The sequence below is a fragment of the Pituophis catenifer genome, unplaced genomic scaffold (genome assembly GCF_029215685.1).
Source record: "Pituophis catenifer annectens isolate HBS135680 unplaced genomic scaffold, rPitCat1.0.hap2 SCAF_3, whole genome shotgun sequence".
Taxonomy (NCBI): Eukaryota; Metazoa; Chordata; class Lepidosauria; order Squamata; family Colubridae; genus Pituophis; species Pituophis catenifer.
The window spans coordinates 44158865-44181775 of record NW_027256883.1 but is presented as its reverse complement, the minus strand read 5'-3'; the positions used below and the strand labels follow the sequence as shown (position 1 = coordinate 44181775).

The window sequence follows — 22911 nt, the reverse complement described above, 5'->3', positions numbered from 1 at the left end:
AATATTAAACCTGCGACTGGCATGCGGGTATTAACTCCCCCCCCTTTTCGCGCAGATGTGGTTTCTCCCGCTTTGCAATGGGCGAGAAAGCCCGCGAAAACGCACGGTCATGTGATCCCATTTGGCGCGGATTTTTTTTTTTTTTTACCCCCGCTGTAGGATTCGCGTAACCAGTCATGTCCTCGCCAGCATCGACTCCGAGTCGCCGAGGCAAAAAACGCTCGAGAGGGGAAACCACCCCGACTGGCGGGAACACGAATGCTCCTACTACTCGTAAGTTGCGGATTCCCCCGAGCCCGTCTGCGCCGTCCGTCGTTCTTCCGAATCAGAGAGATCGATGGGATGCGATCTCTTGAATAGTGCAACCCCGGCTAATAGACCAGTCCAAGCTCTGCCCTGCAAAGAGAGCCACCGCTGTATCATCCCGGATTGTGCATTTGCGAGCAAGGATCTACCAGTGCCTTGCTTTCTGTATTTGTGCGGGTGGCTTGTTCATTAGATGGGCTGTTAACTGTTGAGTCCTATCCTCTTGATCAGGGGTCTCCAACCTTGGCCACTTGAAGCCTGGAGGACTTCAACTCCCAGAATTGGCTGGGGAATTCTGGGAGTTGAATTCTGGGAGTTGAAGTCCTCCAGGCTTCAAGTGGCCAAGGTTGGAGACCCCTGCTTTTGATTGTTGTTGTTCCTGTATTATCTTATTATTATAGGACAGTGACGGCTAACCTTTTTGCTGTCGCATGCCAAAAGCACTGGGAGCACAGGGGGGGGGGGGTCGTGCGCACACGTGCCCACACCCATAATTCAATGCCCCCCCACACCTGCCCCTCGCATGCATGCGCTCCCCTACTTTTGGCACGCAATGGCAAAAAGGTTATCGGTGGGCCTCGTAGGCCCGTTTTTCACCCTTCCCAGACTCCAGGGGCTTTCTTGGAGCCTGGGGAGGGCGAAAACAGGCTCTCCCCCCCCCCCCCACAGGCCCTCTGGAAGTCAGAAATGGCCCATTTCCTGACTTCGGTGGGCCCAGAAGGCCCGAAAATCAGCTGGTGGAGCTGAGCTAGGTCAACATTCGTGTGCCCACAGATATGGTTCTGCGTTCCACCTGTGGCACGCGTGCCATAGGTTCGCCATCATGGTTATAGGAGCATTTCAGGGCGCTCACACTGGTAAAGGATAGTAACTAAACTGTTAAAAAATGTTTATCTTTAATTCATCTCAACCACACTGAGGAACGCCAAGCAGAATGCAGCCTTACCATTTTGCTGTCATTTCAGTATGCTGTTATATTAAGGTGCCCACATATTTCTGCCCGACATGTAGCAGAACATTTCTTGCCCGTATAGGCTTTACCAGCCACATTGTGGACAGCCCACAACCTGTTAGATGTCAAGGTCCTCTTCGAACACAATGGACGAACATCACATATATTAAGGAATCACTTTCTCTATGATGCTCTAGATTTTTCTTGTATAGGTTTCTTGTATAGGGTTTTTTTTTTTTTTTGAAACTCTTTAGCTTGAAGTTTTATTTACAATAGTTCTTGTTGCAGCTGCTTCTGAATCCGTACACTCCACTCAGTCACAGCAAAGTCGCCTGGATGACTCTACAGATTTGCAACCAATGCCAACTTCTCCACCAGTTGACATACAAAGCCCAAATGTTCAGGATGCTCTGTTTTCCAGTCCACCACAAATGCAAAATTCAGGTATCTTTATCATCAGATGTTAATAATTGCATTAAACTTATTAGGATTTTTATAATTATTTGTCAAGTCAAAACCGGTAGTTTTATGTAGTGAATAATTTTCTAACATAATTTAACTCTTAAGTATTTCTAATTGATGCTCTTTATTCATCTGTAAAAGTGGATGAAGAATATTAATACAAATACAGAATAAAAATAAAAAGATTACAGTCCTAAATTTGGAGTATCAAATTCTCATGAAATATTTAAGCATACGCATAACCCATAATATTTTATTTTGAATATACAGTGTCCAAAATAATATACCACTGTATTTGTATATAATATTAGCCATACATAACCATTCAAAATTCTGAACATCTAAATTTTAATTTTTGTGCACTCCTAGCTCTCCCTTAATTGCAGACAAAACTTACTGTCTTGGGAATGAAACATTCTGAAATTTCCCAGTTCATTATCTCTGGGAGCTGACCAGTTTTGCCATTCTGGAAGGAAAGTAGAACGGCTTATCCCTGATCATTGGAAGGTTTTGCATGCCCATTTCAGATAGCTTTGTTAAGTAGTGATGCAAGGATAAAATATTACAGGTCCAGAATATATTTTTCTGGTGTCTTCATGATTGTTGCTTATATTTCAGAGGTTCAATGCACTATCTTTTTAATTTAGAAAGACTTCACTTTTGAAGTCCATATCCAACCTTCTGGATTTTGTTGATTTTAAACAGGCTGGATTGTTTGGAGGAGCAGGATATGTGAGGTTTTTATCTTGCAAGTTTTAATTTTGTATTAATTGGCATATGGTTATTGTTACCTATTGGTACCTATCAAGTGTCTCTTGATAGTGGAGAATATACACTAAAGTAGCCTACTAAAGTTTTATATTGACAGGAAATGAAATAAATCATCAAGCTTGTGTCTAAAAATATATAATCTATTTTATAAAACTTTCCTCTCTAATAGTTCCCATGGATTTTGATATTAGTTCACCTCTGACCTATGGAACACCTAGTTCTAGAGTGGAGGGAACACCAAGGAGTGGTGCACGAGGGACTCCCATTCGACAACGGGCTGATCTTGGCTCTGTCCGTAAAACCAGGCAGGTGGATCTGCATTCTGATACGGTAGGTTTTTTTCATATATTTCAGGAGATACATGTCAACTTATGTATTAAAAAAGTGGCATTCTTTTGGATAAATAAATATAAAATTGTATCCTTTTGATTTATACTGGTATTAATAACTTCCTGTTTTACTTAGCCTGCACCAGGTGATGCAATAGCAAGTGACCCCTCTGATGGACAAAAGCTTGTGATTTGGGGAACAGATGTCAATGTAGCCTCATGTAAAGAAAAGTTCCAGGTAAGTAGTTGCATTTTATAATTTGATCTGAAATAGTGATAACAGACATGAAGTCTAAACATGAAGTATGCATGAAAAGCTTTGTGTTGAATGCTTCTGGATATTTATATTTAATTATTATGCTTGCTTGCGGTTACATAAAATTGATAGCACTTGTGAAGATTCATTTGGGTTGAGTACCATCGTCAGGATATTTTATCCTATTGTGATTTTGCTGGCTAAGCCTAAGCACTGAATCCATATCCTCTTGTTTTAAAATATCCAGAGATTTCTTCAGCGTTTTATTGATCCAACAGCTAAGGAAGAAGAAAACATTGGCTTGGATCTTAATGAACCTTTATACATGCAGCGACTAGAAGAGGTATAATAGAAGAGGTGTACTTGTTATTTAAATTTGACTTGTGTTAGAAGACTTGCATGTTAATTGTCAATCTTTGTTCACTTTGCAGATAAATTTAATTGGGGAACCATTTCTGAATCTAAACTGTGACCATCTAAAATCATTTGATGAAAATCTTTACAGACAGCTGATGTGCTATCCCCAGGTAATAGTCATTTTTAATGGAGGAATAGTCTCAGCCAAAGGTAATTTTAGATAGTTTGGATTTATTGCTTTAAGTAATTTGGATGTTCATTAATGTGCATAATAGAGATGTTGCAAAAATTATAAGTTCTTGTGATTAGAAATTAATTAGTTGTTTATTTTAATGAGTAAGCATTTCTTTTTATCTGAAAATGTTATTGAATGGTTTGAGTCTTTACTTAATTATTTATTAAAAGATTTAGAGGCTGCCTAAGTCCAGAGTGACTCTGGGCAACTGATTATTTAAAAAAGAAAAAAAAACCGTATGTGTCCAGAAAAACCACACACTGTTATATAGCCATTGCCATTCTACCCATCCGCCTTGTGTTTTAAAGCAAATATATCATTAATAAAGTGGATTCTGAATCTATCCACTATACAATTGGATTGAATGATTGATTTGCTTTTTATGGGAAAGATGTGCTAGTACTGAAGAATGTCAATATGTATTTTTCACTTATATCTAACTTGCATAGGAAGTAATCCCAACATTTGATATGGCTGCTAATGAAATTTTCTTTGAGCGTTACCCTGATTCCATACTGGAACATCAGATTCAAGTTAGACCATACAATGCATTAAAGACAAGAAACATGAGAAGTTTGAACCCTGAAGGTAAGAAGTTTTGGTATAAGTTCGATATTTGTGTATTATCATAGAAATTGTTTATAAATATCTTTAGATGTCAACAGGTTTGTAATCAACTGAATTTTAGTACATTTTGTCACTATTATGCAATTTAATTTTAACAAATGTCTTTGCTTCAAGGGAAGAAACAAACTAATGTCATTTGGGAAATTATTTCCTTTATCAGCAACTTTATTTTAATAGAATAATTTACCTTACATATAAATGTATAATTCTACAATGAATATTTTGGATGTCTCTTACTGTATCTGTATCCATTTGAAATACGTTTAGAAATGCTAGATGCCATTTTACAGTAACACAGTTTTCATTCTGATTAATTATATGTTTTTTAAAAAACATTTTAAAATCAGATATTGATCAGCTTAACACAATCAGTGGCATGGTGATCAGAACATCCCAGTTAATTCCAGAAATGCAAGAAGCGTTCTTCAAATGTCAGGTCTGTGGATTCACAACAAGAGTTGAGATTGATCGTGGCAGGATTGCTGAACCATCAGCATGTAAGAATTGTAACACTACACATAGCATGAATTTGATTCACAATCGCTCTCTCTTCTCGGATAAACAGATGGTATGTTGCTCTTATCTTCAATCATAAAAATTCATTCTTAATTGTCAAAAATTACTATATGTTTCTGTTAGCTTTCAGCTCCATGTCTATAGTGACTTGCAAATGTTCATTCCTTGGGCTGCATTCTGATTAAACAGTTAACTTTTATACCAGGCTATATTACACCTTCTTTAAAAATCCTACTTTTTTGATCTATCCAAAGCCAAATTAATTGAGAGTAGATAACTGCAAGCTCAATTGATCCTATCTACTGAGATCCTATCTAGGAAAATGCCTTTTTGTTCTTGACGGTTTTCTTGAAGATTATCTATTCTGGAATTATCTAATATAATAGAAAAATATATTTTTGCACTTTTTTTTTTTGTCAGATCAAACTACAGGAGTCTCCAGAAGATATGCCAGCTGGTCAGACACCATATACTATTATCCTTTTTGCTCACAATGATCTTGTGGATAAAGTTCAGCCTGGGGACAGAGTTAATATTACTGGTAAGGAAAAAAAGATTGATAGTCTTACTTTTTATAACCTAGAGATGGGCGACCACAATGCACTGGGAAGGGCAGGGGGATGGGTAGGTTTTTGGGCATGATATGCTATAAGTTTCTGGGAATGAAAAAGGGGCCACACCCACCAGGATATATGGGTTTTGTTTCATCTGAACAACAGAAACATTCTCTGGTTTGGCTTTTGCTGAAACTGGCCTCCAAAAATTCTGCAGATCGTCCAAAACACAAATGACTTGTTCGAGTTGCAAAACAATTTTTCTATTTTGGGTACATCATAATAATTTCACAAATCCAAGAATTATGGAGTTCATTTTGAATGTGTTATCTTTCTATTGCTCAAAAAAAATTTCTTCATGTTGATTGCTTATAACATATTTCACTGAAGGGAAGACATAACCAATGAGGTGGATCTATCTATTTGTTGAATATTACTTAAAATAATATGTAATACATATAATTGTATTGTGTAGGAGCATTACTAGTATCCAGTTGTGACTCCATAATCATATATATATATATTAGTTATAAGTTACTGCAAAAGACCCCCCTCATAAGCCTGATGATGGCAGATGAGATTCTGTCGAAACGTCGCTTCTACCCTTTTAGGGATATGTTCACAATTACACGGGAAGAAACCCGAAATATTAACTGTACACACATATATACCCGTGAAAACTCACATACATACATACATACATACATAGATATATAGATATATGGTAAATTAATATTATTTTATATTTGATCAGGAATCTACAGAGCAGTTCCTGTTCGTGTCATACCAAGAATGAGCAGTGTAAGGTCTGTCTATAAGACTCACATTGATGTTATTCATTACTGCAAAACCGATTCAAAACGTCTCCATAGAATTGAAGAAGGAACAGAAAAGAAAATATTTATGGAAGAACGTGAAAAAATGCTTCAAGTGCTTTCTCAAAAACCAGATATTTATGACAGACTTTCTTCTGCTCTTGCTCCAAGCATATATGAGCATGAAGACATTAAAAAGGTAAGGAAAACTTAAAACTATATTTTAGCAGCTGAACCAGATGTTATGTTGATGAAATACATGAAACTCTTTGCAAACCTCTTGGTACATGCATTCTAACAGTAACAGTTAAATTATGAAAAATAAGTAAAGTGCTTTATGTTACATAAGGGGGTTTAAAACCTCAAACCATTAGGTGCAAGTATAGGATGCGAATCTCACTTCAGAAACTTAGATAGCATTTTCTTAAAATGATAGTAGAGAACTTTTAGTTATATCTGGTTTACTAAAGGGGAAAAACTCTCAATTATACTGATGGTTCAGTATAAATGAATGGGGCAATTCATTTTGGGGATATATAAAATAAGGTCCTTCATAATTTGAAACCAAACAGAACATAAAATACTTAACTTGGATAGCTAATATCTATTTCAAAAGAAAGAATTGACCTGTTTTGTCAGAGGTTTTTAATACTACCTTAAATTGCCCCTTAAATTTCTAAAACATGCATCAGTTTGGAAATTTAGTCTGATTTTGGATGTGTTTTTAAAAGGCTAATAAGTGAGATATGTCTCTATAAGCAATCTACAGGGAGATTTTCTCAGAAGTAATGCCTGTTCTATGAAAAAGATGCATATGACCAGACATATCCATACGATTATATCACTTAGGTGTTCTAAGAAAATGTTCCATATGTATTAATCAGATACCTAATTATTTGAATTTGAAATTTAAAAATCACATGGTTCATTTTGTTAATAGTATGATTGAATCTCCTTTTTAAAAAGGTGGGAGGGAGACTTGACCTTGAGATTGTTTTGCAGGGCATTCTTCTTCAGCTATTTGGAGGTTCAAGAAAAGATTTCAGTCACACTGGCAGAGGTAATTTCCGGGCTGAGATAAACATTTTGCTTTGTGGCGATCCTGGCACCAGCAAGTCACAATTACTTCAGTATGTTTATAACCTGGTTCCAAGAGGACAGTATACATCTGGAAAAGGTTCTAGTGCTGTTGGTCTTACAGCATATGTAATGAAGGATCCTGAAACAAGACAATTAGTTCTACAGACTGGAGCTTTGGTCCTCAGTGACAATGGGATTTGCTGTATTGATGAGTTCGATAAAATGAATGAAAGTACAAGATCAGTGCTTCATGAAGTTATGGAGCAACAAACACTCTCTATTGCCAAGGTAAGTCCTTAAAAAAACCAGCATTTTAAAATTTTGGTAATTTTATTATTCTCTCTATATCTGGCCTCCAGGTGTGAGTGCAGATACCTCTATACCCAAATAGAATAATTCATGCAAAATATGATAGGACAAATAAGCAGGCATGACAGAAAAAAATTAAATAGTATAAAGGAGGAAAAGGCAAAATGCTCGAGTTTATGGGGGTGATAAGACAAAGGGGGTGTCCTAAGAAAAGTCTACTGACCAGAAAAAGAGTAAATATTTGCATTCCCACTGACATATTTTGTTTAGGGTCTTATTCACAAAGAACAATTGAGAAATGGTTCACTTACAGAGTTTTTATAAAAGAGTAAAACATATAACAACTTTGTTGCTGTACTTTCATGTAAATGAGATCCAGAATTGTAAGAGACCCTCAAATGTTTTCTTCCTAACAGGCTGGAATTATTTGCCAACTAAATGCTCGTACTTCCATTTTGGCAGCCGCTAACCCAATAGAATCCCAGTGGAATCCAAAGAAAACTACAATTGAAAATATCCAGCTTCCCCACACATTATTATCCAGGTATGCTCTGAAATATATGCGCTATCGTTGCTAGTAGTTATTTTTGCATGACATTACTCTTTTGCTCTTTGCAGATAGTTTTTCACTAACTCCCTAATAGGGCTGTACAGCGCTTTGGATTTAACTGTTTTGGCAAAACAGTGCATTGAAGTGTAAGGAAGGAGTACTAGTTTGGAACTCTTCAGAGCTACTGTATCTTCTGGGATTATATGATTGCTTACCCAAGAAGAGGAAGACACTAATGTTAAATATTCAGATGATGGGAAGCTGTTTCATTGACCCTTCTATATTTCTTTCTTGGTATACTCCAAAAGGAGGCATTTTGTTCTGAATATTCAGAACAATATTCAGATCTGAAGTGGGCAAGAATACTTGAAGTCTGGTATGGGTGCCCTTTCATTATCAGTAGCTGCTCCTTAAAAGAAGCCATGGCTTTTCTTAGGGCTGCATTCGCAGAAGAAAGTTTAAATATTTAAGGAGGCAGAAATGGGGATACATGTCTAGACCTAAGATTTGTAGTTTGAGCATTCTAGTCCACTCTCAATCAAAGAAGCTCATTCTGACTTGAGCAATCATTCCTGTCTCAACCCAACCTACTTCAACAGCGAGCTGGATGTGGGGAAAAATAGGAATGTATTTATGTCCTCTTGTGCTTCTGTGTGAAAAGCAGGACAAATCAAAAAAATGAATATGCCATACATAGAGAAAAAAATTTTAACTTTTAGATTTTACTGGATGAAGTTCGCATTCCAGAATGAAATAAAATTGTTTTTGTAACTTGAAATTAGTGCTATTGTTTTTAAGAAGCAATCCTATTAATGATGGAAAAATCATCCATATTGTTTTATTCCGAATAGATTTGATCTCATTTTCCTTATGTTGGATCCTCGTGATGAAACATATGATAGACGTTTAGCTCATCATTTGGTTTCATTATACTACCAAACTGAAGAACAGGTTGAAGAGGAACACATGGATATGGCAGTACTTAGAGACTATATAGCTTATGCTCGTAATTACATCAATCCCAAATTGAGTGAAGAAGCAAGTCAAGCTCTCATTGAGGTACAAACAGGCCAAAACATTTTTTAACTTTTGTACAGCACATTTTTAAATTGCTCATCTGATTTTGAACTCTTTAACAGCCACTTAAAGTTCTAATGGGAAATATAATTAATTACAAGTGACTAGTTTAACAAGTATATAAAAAGGGTATATTATTTGAAAAACATGGCCTAAAAGTAGGATACATGAGAATCCGGAAACTCGGCTCTGGATTAAATCCATTTGGATGAAGCACCTTTGTGTAAATCGATGATCCCAAAAGAAAAATTGTGGCAGACTCCAGAACATTGTGCTGCAGAGAGAAGGAGCACTACTTAAGTGCTCTTGAAAGATGTATAGATCCTTAGAAATGAATGTATTGAATAGGCAAATAAACATGATTTAGAACCGATTAGAGCTTTATGTTAGTATTAAATTTAAAATGGTATTTCATGCATTAATTTAAGGTTACTTAATTGAATATGTGAACAACTTAGGTATAATTTGAAGAATTCTGCCCTAAAGATCATATCATCAACTCATCTTGTTAATTGCACAAACGAATGCCCAAGGATTTCATTGCAGGGAAATGGATGGCTGGTTGGTCAGTTTTTGCTGCAATCTTATGTGTGGATGCGAGAGGGATGAACTAGATCAAGGGAATTGCTTGCCTACATACAGTCAGGTCCAGAAATATTGGGACATCGACACAATTCTAACATCTTTGGCTCTCTACACCACCACAATGGAGTTGGAATGAAATAAACACAATGTGTGTTAACTGCAGTCTGTCAGCTTTAATTTGACGGTATGTACATCCAACTCAGGTGAACAGGGTAGGACTTACAGCAGTTTGTATATGTGCCTCCCACTTGTTAAGGGACCAAAAGTAATGGGACAATTGGCTTCTCAGCTATTCCATGGCCTGGTGTGTGATATTCCCTCATTACCCCAATTACAATGTGCAAATAAAAGGCCCAGAGTTCATTTCAAGTGTGCTATTTGCATTTGGAATCTGTTGCTGTCAACTCTCAATATGACATCCAAAGAGCTGTCACTATCAGTGAAGCAAGCCATCATTAGGCTGAAGAAACAAAACAAACCCATCAGAGAGATAGCAAGAACATTAGGCGTGGCCAAAACAACTGTTTGAAACATTCTCAAAAAGAAGGAATGCACCGGTGAGCTCAGCAACACCAAAAGACCTGGGAGACCTTGGAAAACAAGTGTGGTGGATGACCGAAGAATTCTTTCCCTGGTGAAGAAAACACTCTTCACAACAGTTGGCCAGATCAAGAACACTCTCCAGGAGGTAGGTGTATGTGTGTCAAAGTCAACAATCAAGAGAAGACTTCACCAGAGTGAATACAGAGGGTTCACCACAAGATGTAAACCATTGGTGAGTTTCAAAAACAGGAAGACCAGATTAGTTTGCCAAACAACATCTAACAAAGCCTTCACAGTTCTGGAACAAGATCCTATGGACAGATGAGACCAAGATCAACTTGTACCAGAGTGATGGGAAGAGAAGAGTATGGAGAAGGAAAGGAATTGGTCATGATCCTAAGCATACCACCTCATCAGTGAAGCATGGTGGTGGTAGTGTCATGGCATGGGCATGTATGGCTGCCAATGGAACTGGTTCTCTTGTATTTATTGATGATGTGACTGCTGACAAAAGCAGCAGGATGAATTCTGAAGTGTTTTGGGCAATATTATCTGCTCACATTCAGCCAAATGCTGCAGAACTCATTGGACGGCACTTCACAGTGCAGATGGACAATGACTCAAAGCATACTGCAAAAGCAACCAAAGAGTTTTTAAAGGGACAAGTGGAATGTTATGCAATGGCCAAGTCAATCACCTGACCTGAATCCCATTGAGCATGCATTTCACTTGCTGAAGACAAAACTGAAGGGAAAATGCCCCAAGAACAAGCAGGAACTGAAGACAGTGCAGTAGAGACCTGGCAGAGCATCACCAGGGATGAAACCCAGCTTCTGGTGATGTCTATGCGTTCTATACTTCAGACTGTGATTGACTGCAAAGGATTTGCAACCAAGTATTAAGAAGGGAAAGTTTGATTTATGATTATTATTCTGTCCCATTACTTTTGGTCCCTTAACAAGTGGGAGGCACATATGCAAACTGCTGTAAGTCCTACACCGTTCACTTGAGTTGGATGTACATACCCTCAAATTAAAGCTGACAGTCTGCAGTTAACGCACATTGTGTTTGTTTCATTCCAACTCCATTGTGGTGGTGTATAGAGCCAAAGATGTTAGAATTGTGTCGATGTCCCAATATTTCTGGACCTGACTGTAGATCAGTTGTATGTTCAACTAAATTCTAAGTAATATACAGTACATATATTCATTACATAAATATGTAAAGGTGAGATAAATCATTGATCCCATATAGATTGAAAATTATATGAATAATGTAATCCCCCCCACAATGGCTGAGGGTAAACAATTTAGCCAATTTCAATTTGGATTGAATAATAGAAGTGTTTTTTATATTAATGTCCTATCTAAAATGTTTAATCCATGTACATAATATATACAAACAATATTATAACCTTTTCTTCTCCACTAGGCATATGTGGATATGAGGAAAGTTGGGAGTGGAAAAGGGATGGTTTCAGCATATCCTCGGCAACTAGAATCATTGATTCGTTTGGCTGAAGCTCATGCTAAAGTGCGCTTTTCTGCAAAGGTGGAAACAATTGATGTAGAAGAAGCAAAACGTCTTCACCGTGAGGCTTTAAAACAGTCTGCCACTGATCCAAGGACTGGAATTGTGGACATATCTATTCTTACAACAGGTCTTCATATAATAATACATGTTCTCTCTTCACTTAAATGTGTATAAATATTTCCACATGATAAAACTAAAAATGCTTAATGCCATAATCTGACAAGAGTTCTGTATGTAGTATTAGAATGTTGTATAGAATCCTCTTGCTATGATTTGTTTCTATTTTTGCTCTTAAAGGGATGAGTGCCACTGCCCGTAAGCGCAAAGAAGAATTGGCTCAAGCTTTGAAAAAACTTATTCAGTCCAAGGGTAAAACGCCATCTCTAAAATATCAACAACTCTTTGATGATCTTCGTGCACAATCTGAAACAGTAAGTTTGATACAGGCTTAAGACTTTGTATATTTTATCTATATCCAACAAGGCACTTCTATTTATTTTTCAATGTTTTGATTTCACTTTTATTATTTATTTCATAACTACTGAAAAACCATAACTACTAATCAATAAACTATTATGTCTTATTCTGCTATAAGAATCTATTAGCATTTTTCATAGGCAGCCAGAAAATGCAAAAGACAATGTGCATGTTATGAAGAACAATAGTGATCTGGTTGTGGCCATTTTGTCTGCATAACTTGGAGAACAAAGTTATTTTAGAATACCTTTTCTAGTCTGGTTCTCTCTGTTGGATTACAATTCCAGCATGGAATGTGATTTACAGCATTTATAGGATAATATCAGATTGGAGAAGGCTAAGTTGCCAAGATTGATCATGTTTTTCAGAAAGTTTTATCAGTAATATTTCAGGAAGTATTCAAATAATGGTCTTAAATATCCAAATCTATTATATAATTTCTAGATTGTATGTACATTTTAATTATAGTTGAAGAATTTTGAACTTGAGATCAGTGAAGGAAAAGTGATGGGAGATAAAGGAATGCTTGCTGATAAGCTGGTTAATTGAAAGTCATATTTGTTCATTTCAATTTTTTTTCTTCAAGGCTATCACTAAAGAAATGTTTGAAGAAGCACTTCATGCATTGACTGATGATGATTTCTTGACTGTAACTGGGAGGACTGTGAGACTACTTTAATTCAAATCATCTTTTTGCAGTAATTTAAAAATACTGTTTAACAGAGGCTGTCAACATCACCACTGAACATTAATATCTAAAGTTTAATTTTTAAAAAAGCTTGTAAATACTTAAAGCACAGTGAATTTTATCTTCATGAATATATTTCTTTAGGATTTTAAACTGAATAAATGCTATACATTTAAACACCTGGGATAGTAGAGAATTAGAATTCAAAGATTGTTGAAATAATGTTACACTCATTATTACATAAAAATTTTAAATATTGTTACAATAAAAAAATCAATTTGTATCACAAACTTCAAGTAGTTGTGTCTGTTTGGCCAAAATACAGTAATTGATTTTTTATTCTTAATAATTTCATGTTTAGAAAGCAAACAATTCAGGTGGAAGACTAGGCCTGTAAGGTTTACCATATTCTTTTAAAAAGCTTTATGTGAATTGTGAACAAAACTTCTTACTTTAATTTTCTTTGAATATTTATAAACTCACTTACTTTTGCATAAATACTGTAGTTTTGGTAGCCCTCATAAATTGTTATTGTTCTGAACTACATCAACATATGAAAGATAACTTAATATTTTGAGGAGCAAATTATTGTTTCGTGTTTTGATTCCTCCAAAAAGACTTCGTTCTGAGTTTCAGAATTGGAAAAGATTTTAACCTTTTCAGTATAGTAAATTGATGTCCTACTCATTGCCTTTATCAATAGACCAAATTTAATTCAACTTCTAAGTAAGCATATAATATTTTTTATAAATGCTGTAGGTTATGACAGAAGTATAGAATATGATAGCACTGAAAGTCATGTGATTAGACTGACACTTAACACTACCCTTAGCCATGGAAATTTACTGGGTGACTTCAGGCCAGTCACACACATGCTCAATCAAACCCAGTTCCAAGGGTTGCTTTTGTGGAAAATAGAAGGAAATGCTGTGTTTTGCCCCAGTCTGAACAAAATGCAAGATATAAATCTAATAAATAAAAGCAATAGAAAATATGAGATACAGTTTTGGAGTTTGCTTGACATTTTGGGGCTGTCTAAAGCTGCTGTTCTTAGCTGAGAAGATGACAAAGATCTATGTGTAAGACACTTAATAATTTGACTTTGACAATATGTTATGCAAAGAGGGGACCTGCCATCAATCAGAAATGATAAAAAGTATTCCTGTCAAATAGAAGTATCAGCAATATAGCTTGTACTTTTCTTAAACACTATACAACTCATGATGCGTTGGGTCATCATCTATAGCTGCCCATTTCAGACAAGTGAATTTGGGTGGAAGCTATAATTCCAGTACATTGTAAACTGAGAATCAAGTGGTTAAAATTCATTCAAAGTGAAATTAAGATGCCAGTATTTAAATATAAAGCATACAAGTATTTAAAACTTGGGAGGAAAATGCTTCCTGATTAGGATTCTTCCCGCTGAGTGACATTCAACAAGGCTTCTTGGCTAGCTAGAAAGATTGTTATTCAAACATGATTTTATATAACCTTTCTGAGTTTTGGTCTAAAACTGGTTTTTGGTGACGTTTAATTCTGTGCTTGGTGACGTTTAATCCTGTATTTATTGATGGGATAATTTTCCTTATTTGTTTGGAAGGAAGAAGGTTTATCTCTGTTCCTGAAAAGAAGGAGGGCTGAGAAATCTCTAATTTCTGTGTCTATTTCTTCTAGTAATTGGTCTAACAAGCAACAGCTACTGTGTTTGCTCTTTTGCTGCATTCTACCCTGTTTCCCCTAAAATAAGACATCCCCTGATAATAAGCCCAACCGGGCTTTTGAGCACATGCACTAAAATAAGCCCCCCCTGAAAATAAGCCCTCCCCAAAAATATTTAAACACATAATAAGACCTCCCCGAAAATAAGGCCAAGTGCTTATTTTGGGTTAAAAAAAAAATAAGACGGTCCTATTTTTGGGGAAACACGATAGCGTTAATTGCATTGTTTGTAGTTAGGTTTATTTCAAGTGTTTACCCTTGAACTTGGCTGGAGTGTGAGCTTTGGCAATGAGCCAGACAAGGCTTTTTTTCTCTGGTGTAAATGGTTGTGATTTAATTATTTGCTGCCTCATGGTTTCTTCCATCTCGGGAGGGGGGGTCTTCCTTCAAAACAAATAATAGATCTCGGCAAATCTCACAAAATGAAAATAAAACTGGTGGGGAGGAGGGGAGGTAGGCTTCAAAGAGAAACTAAAAACAGGAACTAGCACAGAGGCTTTGAAACTGAGTCAGCCATATAATATTGAAAGATCTGTTCCTAATTGTCACTAATATGTCAGTTCATAAAGGAGCTCCAAGCTGACTCTTGGATAATTTATGAACACAACCTGTTTATGCTTCAGTGTGTCATGTATAGATGACGGAATTGTATAACTGAATAAACATTCAGGTCAAATGTGGGTAAGGAAGTACTCTGGATGTTCTCTGTTCAAGCATTTAGAAACCAAGAGTCAGCATTAGCACTTGGAAATAAATAGCCATTTTAAATTAAATCACAAAGAAAAACATAGAAAACAAAGGAGAAGGTCCATTACCAAAGTGATGAGATAAACAATGCAGAAGACGAGAGGAGGGAGGAAAGGTCCAAAAGCATCTCAGACACTCCAAAATTCCCATGAAGATAAAAGATGCAGAGAAGCAAATTCAGACTTAAAGGACTCTGTTGCAATATCCAATCTTTTAAATAGTTTTAAGCAAACCTGGCATTTGTTTCTTAGTTTGGTCAAATTACAACTGCGTTTTAATCCCTCATAAAGAATGACCCACTTGATTCATATTAGAAACAAGTGCCATACTAGAATGTTAAGTAATCAATAATATTAATCAGATGGTAGGAGTCCCTGTGGATTCTACTCTGCTAGTCGTTGGCTACAGGGGGCGGTGCTCATCTCCATTTCAAGGCCATTGAGCCAGCGCCATCCGAAGACATTTCTTGGTCATATGGCCAACATATGTCACAGAGTGATGTTCACTTCCCACTGAAGTGGTACCTATATCTACTTGCATTTACAAGCTTTCAAACTGCTAGGTTGGCAGGAGAGGACAGGACTGTACCCTGTGGGAGCTTAGGTATCGAACCTGGGTTGCTGGTTTCCCAGCTGACAAGCTCAGCATCTTAACCACTGAGCTATTGTGCCATCCCAAAATCAGATGCGGATTTGCTATTAAACTTCTTTGTGACAATAAAGTGGAGGCATGCATTTCAACAGAGAAGTGGACAGAGGATAGAATTTGAAATTTCTCCCATTCAGTTTACAAGGTATTCCTGAAACAGAGACTAGCGAACTTTTTCAGCTCTGGTACATCTGAAAATTTAAGAACATGGTCAAATGACAATCAGAAGACTTATTAGTCAAAATGTCTATCTTAAGGAACATAACTGATACAAAACATTTATTTGCTGTCCGTATTTCCCTTTTTATTTTATTATTTTTTATTATTTTTTATTTTTTAAGAAGTTACATGGCCTATTTTGACATTCTTTGGAATAAAGATGTAATAATGGGCATCCTGCTTTGTCATGTACTTCTAATTTATTTTAAGATTTCTTACATTGAACAGATATTTTGTTCTTATATAAAAAAACCCTAAGATTCCTGCAGCCTATATGCAAAATATTGGGCAGTATGCCTTCTGTTCAAACTTCCTGTTAGCAATTTTTCTCATCTGTGCAACATAAAAATAGCAATGTTTTATACAGAATAAGGTGAAAGTTACACTCCAAAACTTCACTTGGGCTGTGTGTTAAAATTGATTCTACCAAATACCAATTTTGCCTCCCATCTTTTATATAAGCCTTATTTCTTGGTCACACTAAAAGTGATTTATAGTTCAACCAAGCCACTATTTAAACCTGAACTGGTTTCAGTTTGCACAGTAACTAGCTTAGACTTAACAAATTTTCCTCTGGTATAAGCAGTATAAATCCTTGCACCACAACAAAACTGTTTTCTAAAATAAACTAAGAGGATTATTGTTGGACAGAATAGCATAGATTTTATACCACTGCTACTATTGGAAAAATATTTGTGTTTGTTGTAATAATTATAACCACAAGGAGGAGATGGACGCAAACTTGAATGAAACTGAATTACAATTGTAGTTATTTTTTTCCATGGTGCAAATAAAACAATGTTGATCAGTTTTAAAAAATTTAAAAAAAACATTGCAGGAAAAGGGACAGCAACAGATTAGTAATATTTGTAGGGAAATATTAACAATGACAGTTTATATATTAAATTCTATTCAGAAACTAATAGAACATGTAGTTCTCTTTTCAGCGAAAGATAGCTAGCTAAAATATATTGAAATAGCCTGCCAAACAGAAATAGAAAAATATATATACATATATTTGTGTTTTCATGATAATGACATTAATTCAATTAAGTGTACCACAGCACTAAAAACATAATTATACCCTGATGGAGGAAATGTTCATTTTTGGATTTTTAAAAAATGCTTTCAAATACATGTCATTTTGCAGTCTGAAAAATAAGATAGCGTCTTTGTGAAAATTAATTAACAAACTTAATTAAGCACATTAAATAGTAGCCCCAATTAGCCAAAACAGTAATTTCTTAGCATGAAAAGCATGGTTAATTTATCAGATTGGGACTGCACAGATCCAGATCCAACTGAGCTGCTGAGCTACGCAAGCTCACTTGATGACCCTCAGCCAGTCATTCTGTCAGTCAAATGTACCATATAGGATGATGTGTGTGTGGGGAGGGGGGAAATAGGGGGAGACTGTTTACATATGCTGTCTTAAGTTCCTGAATAAATGGTATGATACAAACCTGCAAGTAAGTGTAGCTAAGGCTATTGTGAAGCTAACCTGCATTTAAAGGATTCAAGACTGTCAGCTGCACACTAAGCAGACTGCCAATGCCAACATTCTGAAGTGAGTCAAAGCTTGGGAACACATACACAGGGAGACTAACCCCTAATGTCACTCTTTTTGCCACAAGTGAAGTTTTTGTCTGAAGTTGCTGAAGGAGCCTTGAAATAAGTGTGATTTAAAATCCACATCAGCTGCATATTTAAATTGGAATATGCAGGAGGGTTAAAAAAGGGTTTCCTGATAATCAACTAGTAAATAAGTAACATCTTTTCCAAGAGTTCTCTATTCAATAGTAGAGTATACATTTATTTATTAAATTCTAAACTGCTCTATTTCAATTGACTCTGGTTGAGTTCACAGAGTTAGAAATAACAGTACACAGTTATGTATACTCATAAAATAGCAATTGTTAAGGTGACATTGCTCCAAATTCTTAATAATTCATAGGACCCATCCACCTCTATCCAAGGCCTGAGGGAAATGCAAAGTTTTTATTTAAACATAGTACACAAAATTGTCTGCTACAATGTCTTGCTTGTCAATGACTTCTTCAGTTTCAACCACAATCGTACACAGTCAAACAATCAATACAAACCACTTCAAACTCGATCACAGGAAATGATTTCATTAACAGAGTGGTCAATGCCTGGAATGCTCTCCCCGACTCCGTTGTTACAGCCTCAAACCCTCACAGTTTCAACTTCAAACTGTTTACTGTGGACCTCACTCCCTTCTTAAGAGGTCTGTAAAGGGGGTATGCATAAGCATACCAGCGTGCCTACAGTCCCTGTCTTACTGTCCCCATTTATTTGTATTTACTTCCTTTGTTTATGTTTATACTATACTTGTTATCTGTACATGTTTGACAAACAAACAAACAAATAAATAAATAAACTGTCATTAGACACACAAGAATTTATCTCTGGTGCAGAAGCTCTCAATGTACACGCAAAGCAACAGGGTAATAGTAATCATAACATAATAGCAGTAAGAGCAAGTGGTGGAGAAGATGAAAATAATAATAATAATACTACAGCCATACAACATGGGTAAATATATAGATTTTTTTTTATTGGCCAAGTGTGATTGGACACACAAGGAATTTGTCTTGGTGCATATGCTATCAGTGTACATAAAAGAAAAGATATGTTCATCAAGAATCATAAAGTACAACACAATGATAGTCATAGGGTACAAATAAGCAATCAGGAAACAATATCATTATGAATCGTAAGGATACAAGCAACAGAATTACAGTCATACAGTCATAAGTGGAAGGAGATGGGTGGTGGGAACGATGAGAAGATTAATAGTAGTGCAGACTTAGTAAATAGTTTGACAGTGTTGAGGGAATTATTTGTTTAGCAGAGTGATGGCATTCGGGAAAAAACTATCCCTGTGTCTAATTGTTTTTGCATGTAATGCCCTATAGTAGTGTAGGAAGTTAGCACCCACCCCTTTCCTAGAAGAATGAAATATTTTAGGAAATATTAAAAATATTATGTTTCCCTGGATGAGAAATGGAGAAGCATATTTTAAAGATGAAGCAGCTCCCACCTTCTTGCCCCCCCACCCTTTGTCAATGGGCCAAAGGCAGAAACTCAATTTCTTCCCGTCTTTGTCAATGGACCATCATATGCAATACAATAGGACCCATCTAGCAATAGAAACTAACACAATAGGACCCATCTAGCAACAGAAACTCACCACATGGCACCAGGGAAAATTACATCAGCCAGCAAGGCTAGCTAAGACCCCCACCCCCTGGGAGTCCAACAACCAATCAGGATACTCTTTCGGGGCCCCAGGAAGTTCAAAGCCAGAGAGGGCATAAAACCCGGGGACTCGCTGCATCTTGCCCCTTTTTTTGTTCAGGAACTCAAACTATGTGATCCTGTCCATCTTTCCAGTAGTCTCCATGTTTCCAGTGTCTTTTTTCCCCACTTGGAACTGAACCCAGAAGGATAATTCTTCTAACAGTAGTGTCCTGAAAGGAGGAGTTGAAACAGATTTATGTCCAGGATATGAGGGATCTGTAGATATTTTCCCAGTCTCCCTTTTGATAGACAGATCTTCTATGGAAGGCAGGCTGGTTTCAATTGTTCTTTTTGCAGTGTTAACTATCCATTGGAGTCTTTACTGTCCTGTTTGGTTGCTGTACCAAACAAGTACAGATGACAGACTCAATAATTCCTCTGCACAACTGTATCAACAGCTCCAGGAACAGTCTGAACTTCCAAAGTTGATGCAAGAACTTTTTTGGTTGTGCCTTTTTAGTGATGGTTCTAATGTTAGATGTCCATTTCAAATCCTGGGAGATTATTAGTGCAAAAACATCATGTCGGTAGCTACTTAATCGCTGATATAGAGATCAGATGTTCCCCAAACGGAAAGATCTACAGTGGTTGCTATTGCTTGTTGTGATGCTTAAGGCCTGACCATTTGAGCACATACCATTCCTGTTACAAATCTATTGAAAGTTATATTCCTCACAAAAGCTCTTTATTTTCAAAGTTGGCAGACTGGAGAGAGTATTCTGTGGCATTGATTCTTGGAAATGGTGTTTTTCAAGATTAATCAAGGCACAACATATATTTGATTTAATGGTTCCTTTATTTGTTTGCTTTCTGACATAAACCAGCTTGTGTTCAGAAAGACAGGGTATAAATTGAGTTAGCAAATATATAAATAAGTACAAATAGCAAATGATTTACAAAAAACTGGGTTCTGTTCTATGGAACAAACATATCAATTTATCAAGGTTATTTCTTTAAGCAAAACTAAATCTGTGAAGTATTGCTGTTAAGTATTAGCATAAATTAAAAAGTGTTCACAACAGTAATCACTTTATAAACAACTATTAATATTAGTTTACTTTTTTCAAATTTCACTATTGTTTTGATTTTAATATAAAATTAAGGCAACAATTACATTGCAGCTCCAGAATTACTTTTTCTAAGATTAACATTAATCTTTTCTAAGATTAATCATAGCAGCACCAGAAAATAAAGAGAGAAGATAAAAGATAAAAGATTGTCTGGTTCCCTCATTTTTCTTGTACTTTTCAAAAAAACGAAACAAAATAGTTCTTCTTAAAATGGACTGGAAATGAAAACTGGAGAATGCGGGCATCGATCCCGCTACCTCTCGCATGCTAAGCGAGCGCTCTACCATTTGAGCTAATTCCCCACCCAATGCAGCAGTTTGGCAGTTACTGTATAGAAAGCTTTGTCGAAAAGAACAGGGGATTTTTGTTGATTCACAGTTCATTCCGAAGCAAAACTGCAAAGCAACAGTCTATACTGAAAATAAGCCCTTTATACCAGGATTTGGAAGTTTGTGTTTATGATAAAACAAGAGCAAATAATAGTTTTTGTAATTCTCTTTCTATGTTTAGTTAAGGCAGTTCTACTTAAAATTGTCACCATTCAATTGCAGGTACTCATGTGAAGAAATGGAAAGTTTTGCTATTCGATCTTCCATTTATCCTATGTAACAATCAAAAGCAAAGCTTTATAAATAAAAACATGGGGTTAAAAAAGAAACTACGCCATGGAGAATGTGGGCATTGATCCCACTACCTCTCACATGCTAAGCGAGCGCTCTACCATTTGAGCTAATTCCCCACATCTTTATTCTGGGCAATACAGTAGTCTGAGTTTTTTTTTAAAAAAAATTCACCCCAAAATTATATTCCACTATATTTTCTTAAAAGGAATACATTGGATACCGGGAATATACACGACTTAATTTGAATGTCCTGATTCCCCCTCCCCTCGAATATTCTCTCTTTTAATATAAAAAGCACACCATGGAGAATGCGGGCATCGATCCCGCTACCTCTCGCATGCTAAGCGAGCGCTCTACCATTTGAGCTAATTCCCCTCTCAAGAGGGTTTGCTCAACCTCTGATGAATCATCACAGGAAATGAATGGCTCAGACTAAGTACTACGATGTATTCTCCACCGTCACAAATACAGCGTTCATATTTGGTTCCTTTGGAAGAAACTTAAAGCAATATCAAGAGAGCCAAAATACACTTTTTTTTAAAAAAGCAAAGATTCACCCATTCAGCTAATTGCAGCTGAAACTGTGAGACGTCTGCTGCTTTCAGTCTCCTCCCCCCCTTCCTTCTGAATAATCAAATATGTTTCTTCCATAAATATGTTCTAATCTTCCTCCTCCCTTATAAATGTCAAGTGCCCACGAAACTTTGATTGCATATCCATTTAAAACCACAATGGTTCATAACACTCATTGGTGCAGTAATAACCTCTCCTGGATTAACTAGCCATTTGCCTAATAAGAGAACTGTTAACTACTGGCTGTATGAGGAAGATCTAAAAAAAAAAAAAAAAAAGCAGTACCTTGGAGAATGCGGGCATCGATCCCGCTACCTCTCGCATGCTAAGCGAGCGCTCTACCATTTGAGCTAATTCCCCTTCCTAAGTGTGCTTCTCGGTGTTCCATTTAAAAGTAAACAAAGACGAAGGAGTTCACGCTACATAGATTAACCAGTAAACCGTATTGGGTATTCTGCGTCACCTGACAGCTTAATTAAAAGTGAAACATGCAGTTTTAATAAATCTTGTTTTAAATCTATTCTTTCTCATATATTAATAATATTTCACATTGCATACTTTTTAAAAACAACGCATTAACAAACTCTCAATCTAATAAACAACGGAAAGGAGGTCTGTTAACGGAATACATTCACTGAATCCAAACACGATTTTTGAGGCCTTAAAACACACTCACGTATGAGATTATGGTAAAAATTAAGGCTATCTACGCATTTAGTGCTGTTATGATAGCCTTATCCGTGGTGGTGAAGTGTCATGGCACGTGTCATTTGCTGAGGGCAATGCTGTTTTGAAGGTTAATAAGTCTGACGAAACCATTCAATTCCAAACTGAATCTTGGAAATATGCAGCTCCGTTAGGATTAAATCCTATAAGCATAGTACTGGGAGTAGTAAGGCTGGATCTGAAACCATGTGAGAAGTCAATAAAAGCTACCACTCCTCAAGGTAACAACCACACAATAAT

The 22911-nt window shown here is 36.3% G+C and overlaps 1 protein-coding gene and 3 non-coding genes across 4 annotated transcripts; 1 reads left to right on the top strand and 3 right to left on the bottom strand.

Moving 5' to 3' along the window:
- The first annotated feature begins 138 nt into the window (after nucleotides 1–138).
- Nucleotides 139–13201, top strand: MCM4 (minichromosome maintenance complex component 4). The gene is made up of 16 exons (XM_070942312.1): nucleotides 139–273; nucleotides 1547–1702; nucleotides 2661–2821; nucleotides 2957–3058; nucleotides 3324–3419; nucleotides 3508–3603; nucleotides 4118–4256; nucleotides 4643–4863; nucleotides 5232–5352; nucleotides 6120–6379; nucleotides 7183–7548; nucleotides 7986–8113; nucleotides 8971–9178; nucleotides 11756–11984; nucleotides 12155–12288; nucleotides 12921–13201. The coding sequence occupies exons 1-16, from the start codon at nucleotides 177–179 to the stop codon at nucleotides 13011–13013; spliced, it is 2607 nt and encodes an 868-aa protein (XP_070798413.1). The 5' UTR covers nucleotides 139–176; the 3' UTR covers nucleotides 13014–13201.
- Nucleotides 13202–20978: 7777 nt separating this feature from the next.
- On the bottom strand, nucleotides 20979–21051 carry TRNAA-AGC (transfer RNA alanine (anticodon AGC)). Its single transcript has one exon. It is a non-coding gene; the product is annotated as a tRNA-Ala (tRNA).
- Nucleotides 21052–21674: 623 nt separating this feature from the next.
- Nucleotides 21675–21747, bottom strand: TRNAA-AGC (transfer RNA alanine (anticodon AGC)). The gene has a single exon. It is a non-coding gene; the product is annotated as a tRNA-Ala (tRNA).
- A 485-nt stretch (nucleotides 21748–22232) lies between these two features.
- Nucleotides 22233–22305, bottom strand: TRNAA-AGC (transfer RNA alanine (anticodon AGC)). The gene has a single exon. It is a non-coding gene; the product is annotated as a tRNA-Ala (tRNA).
- Between the last annotated feature and the right edge of the window lie 606 nt (nucleotides 22306–22911).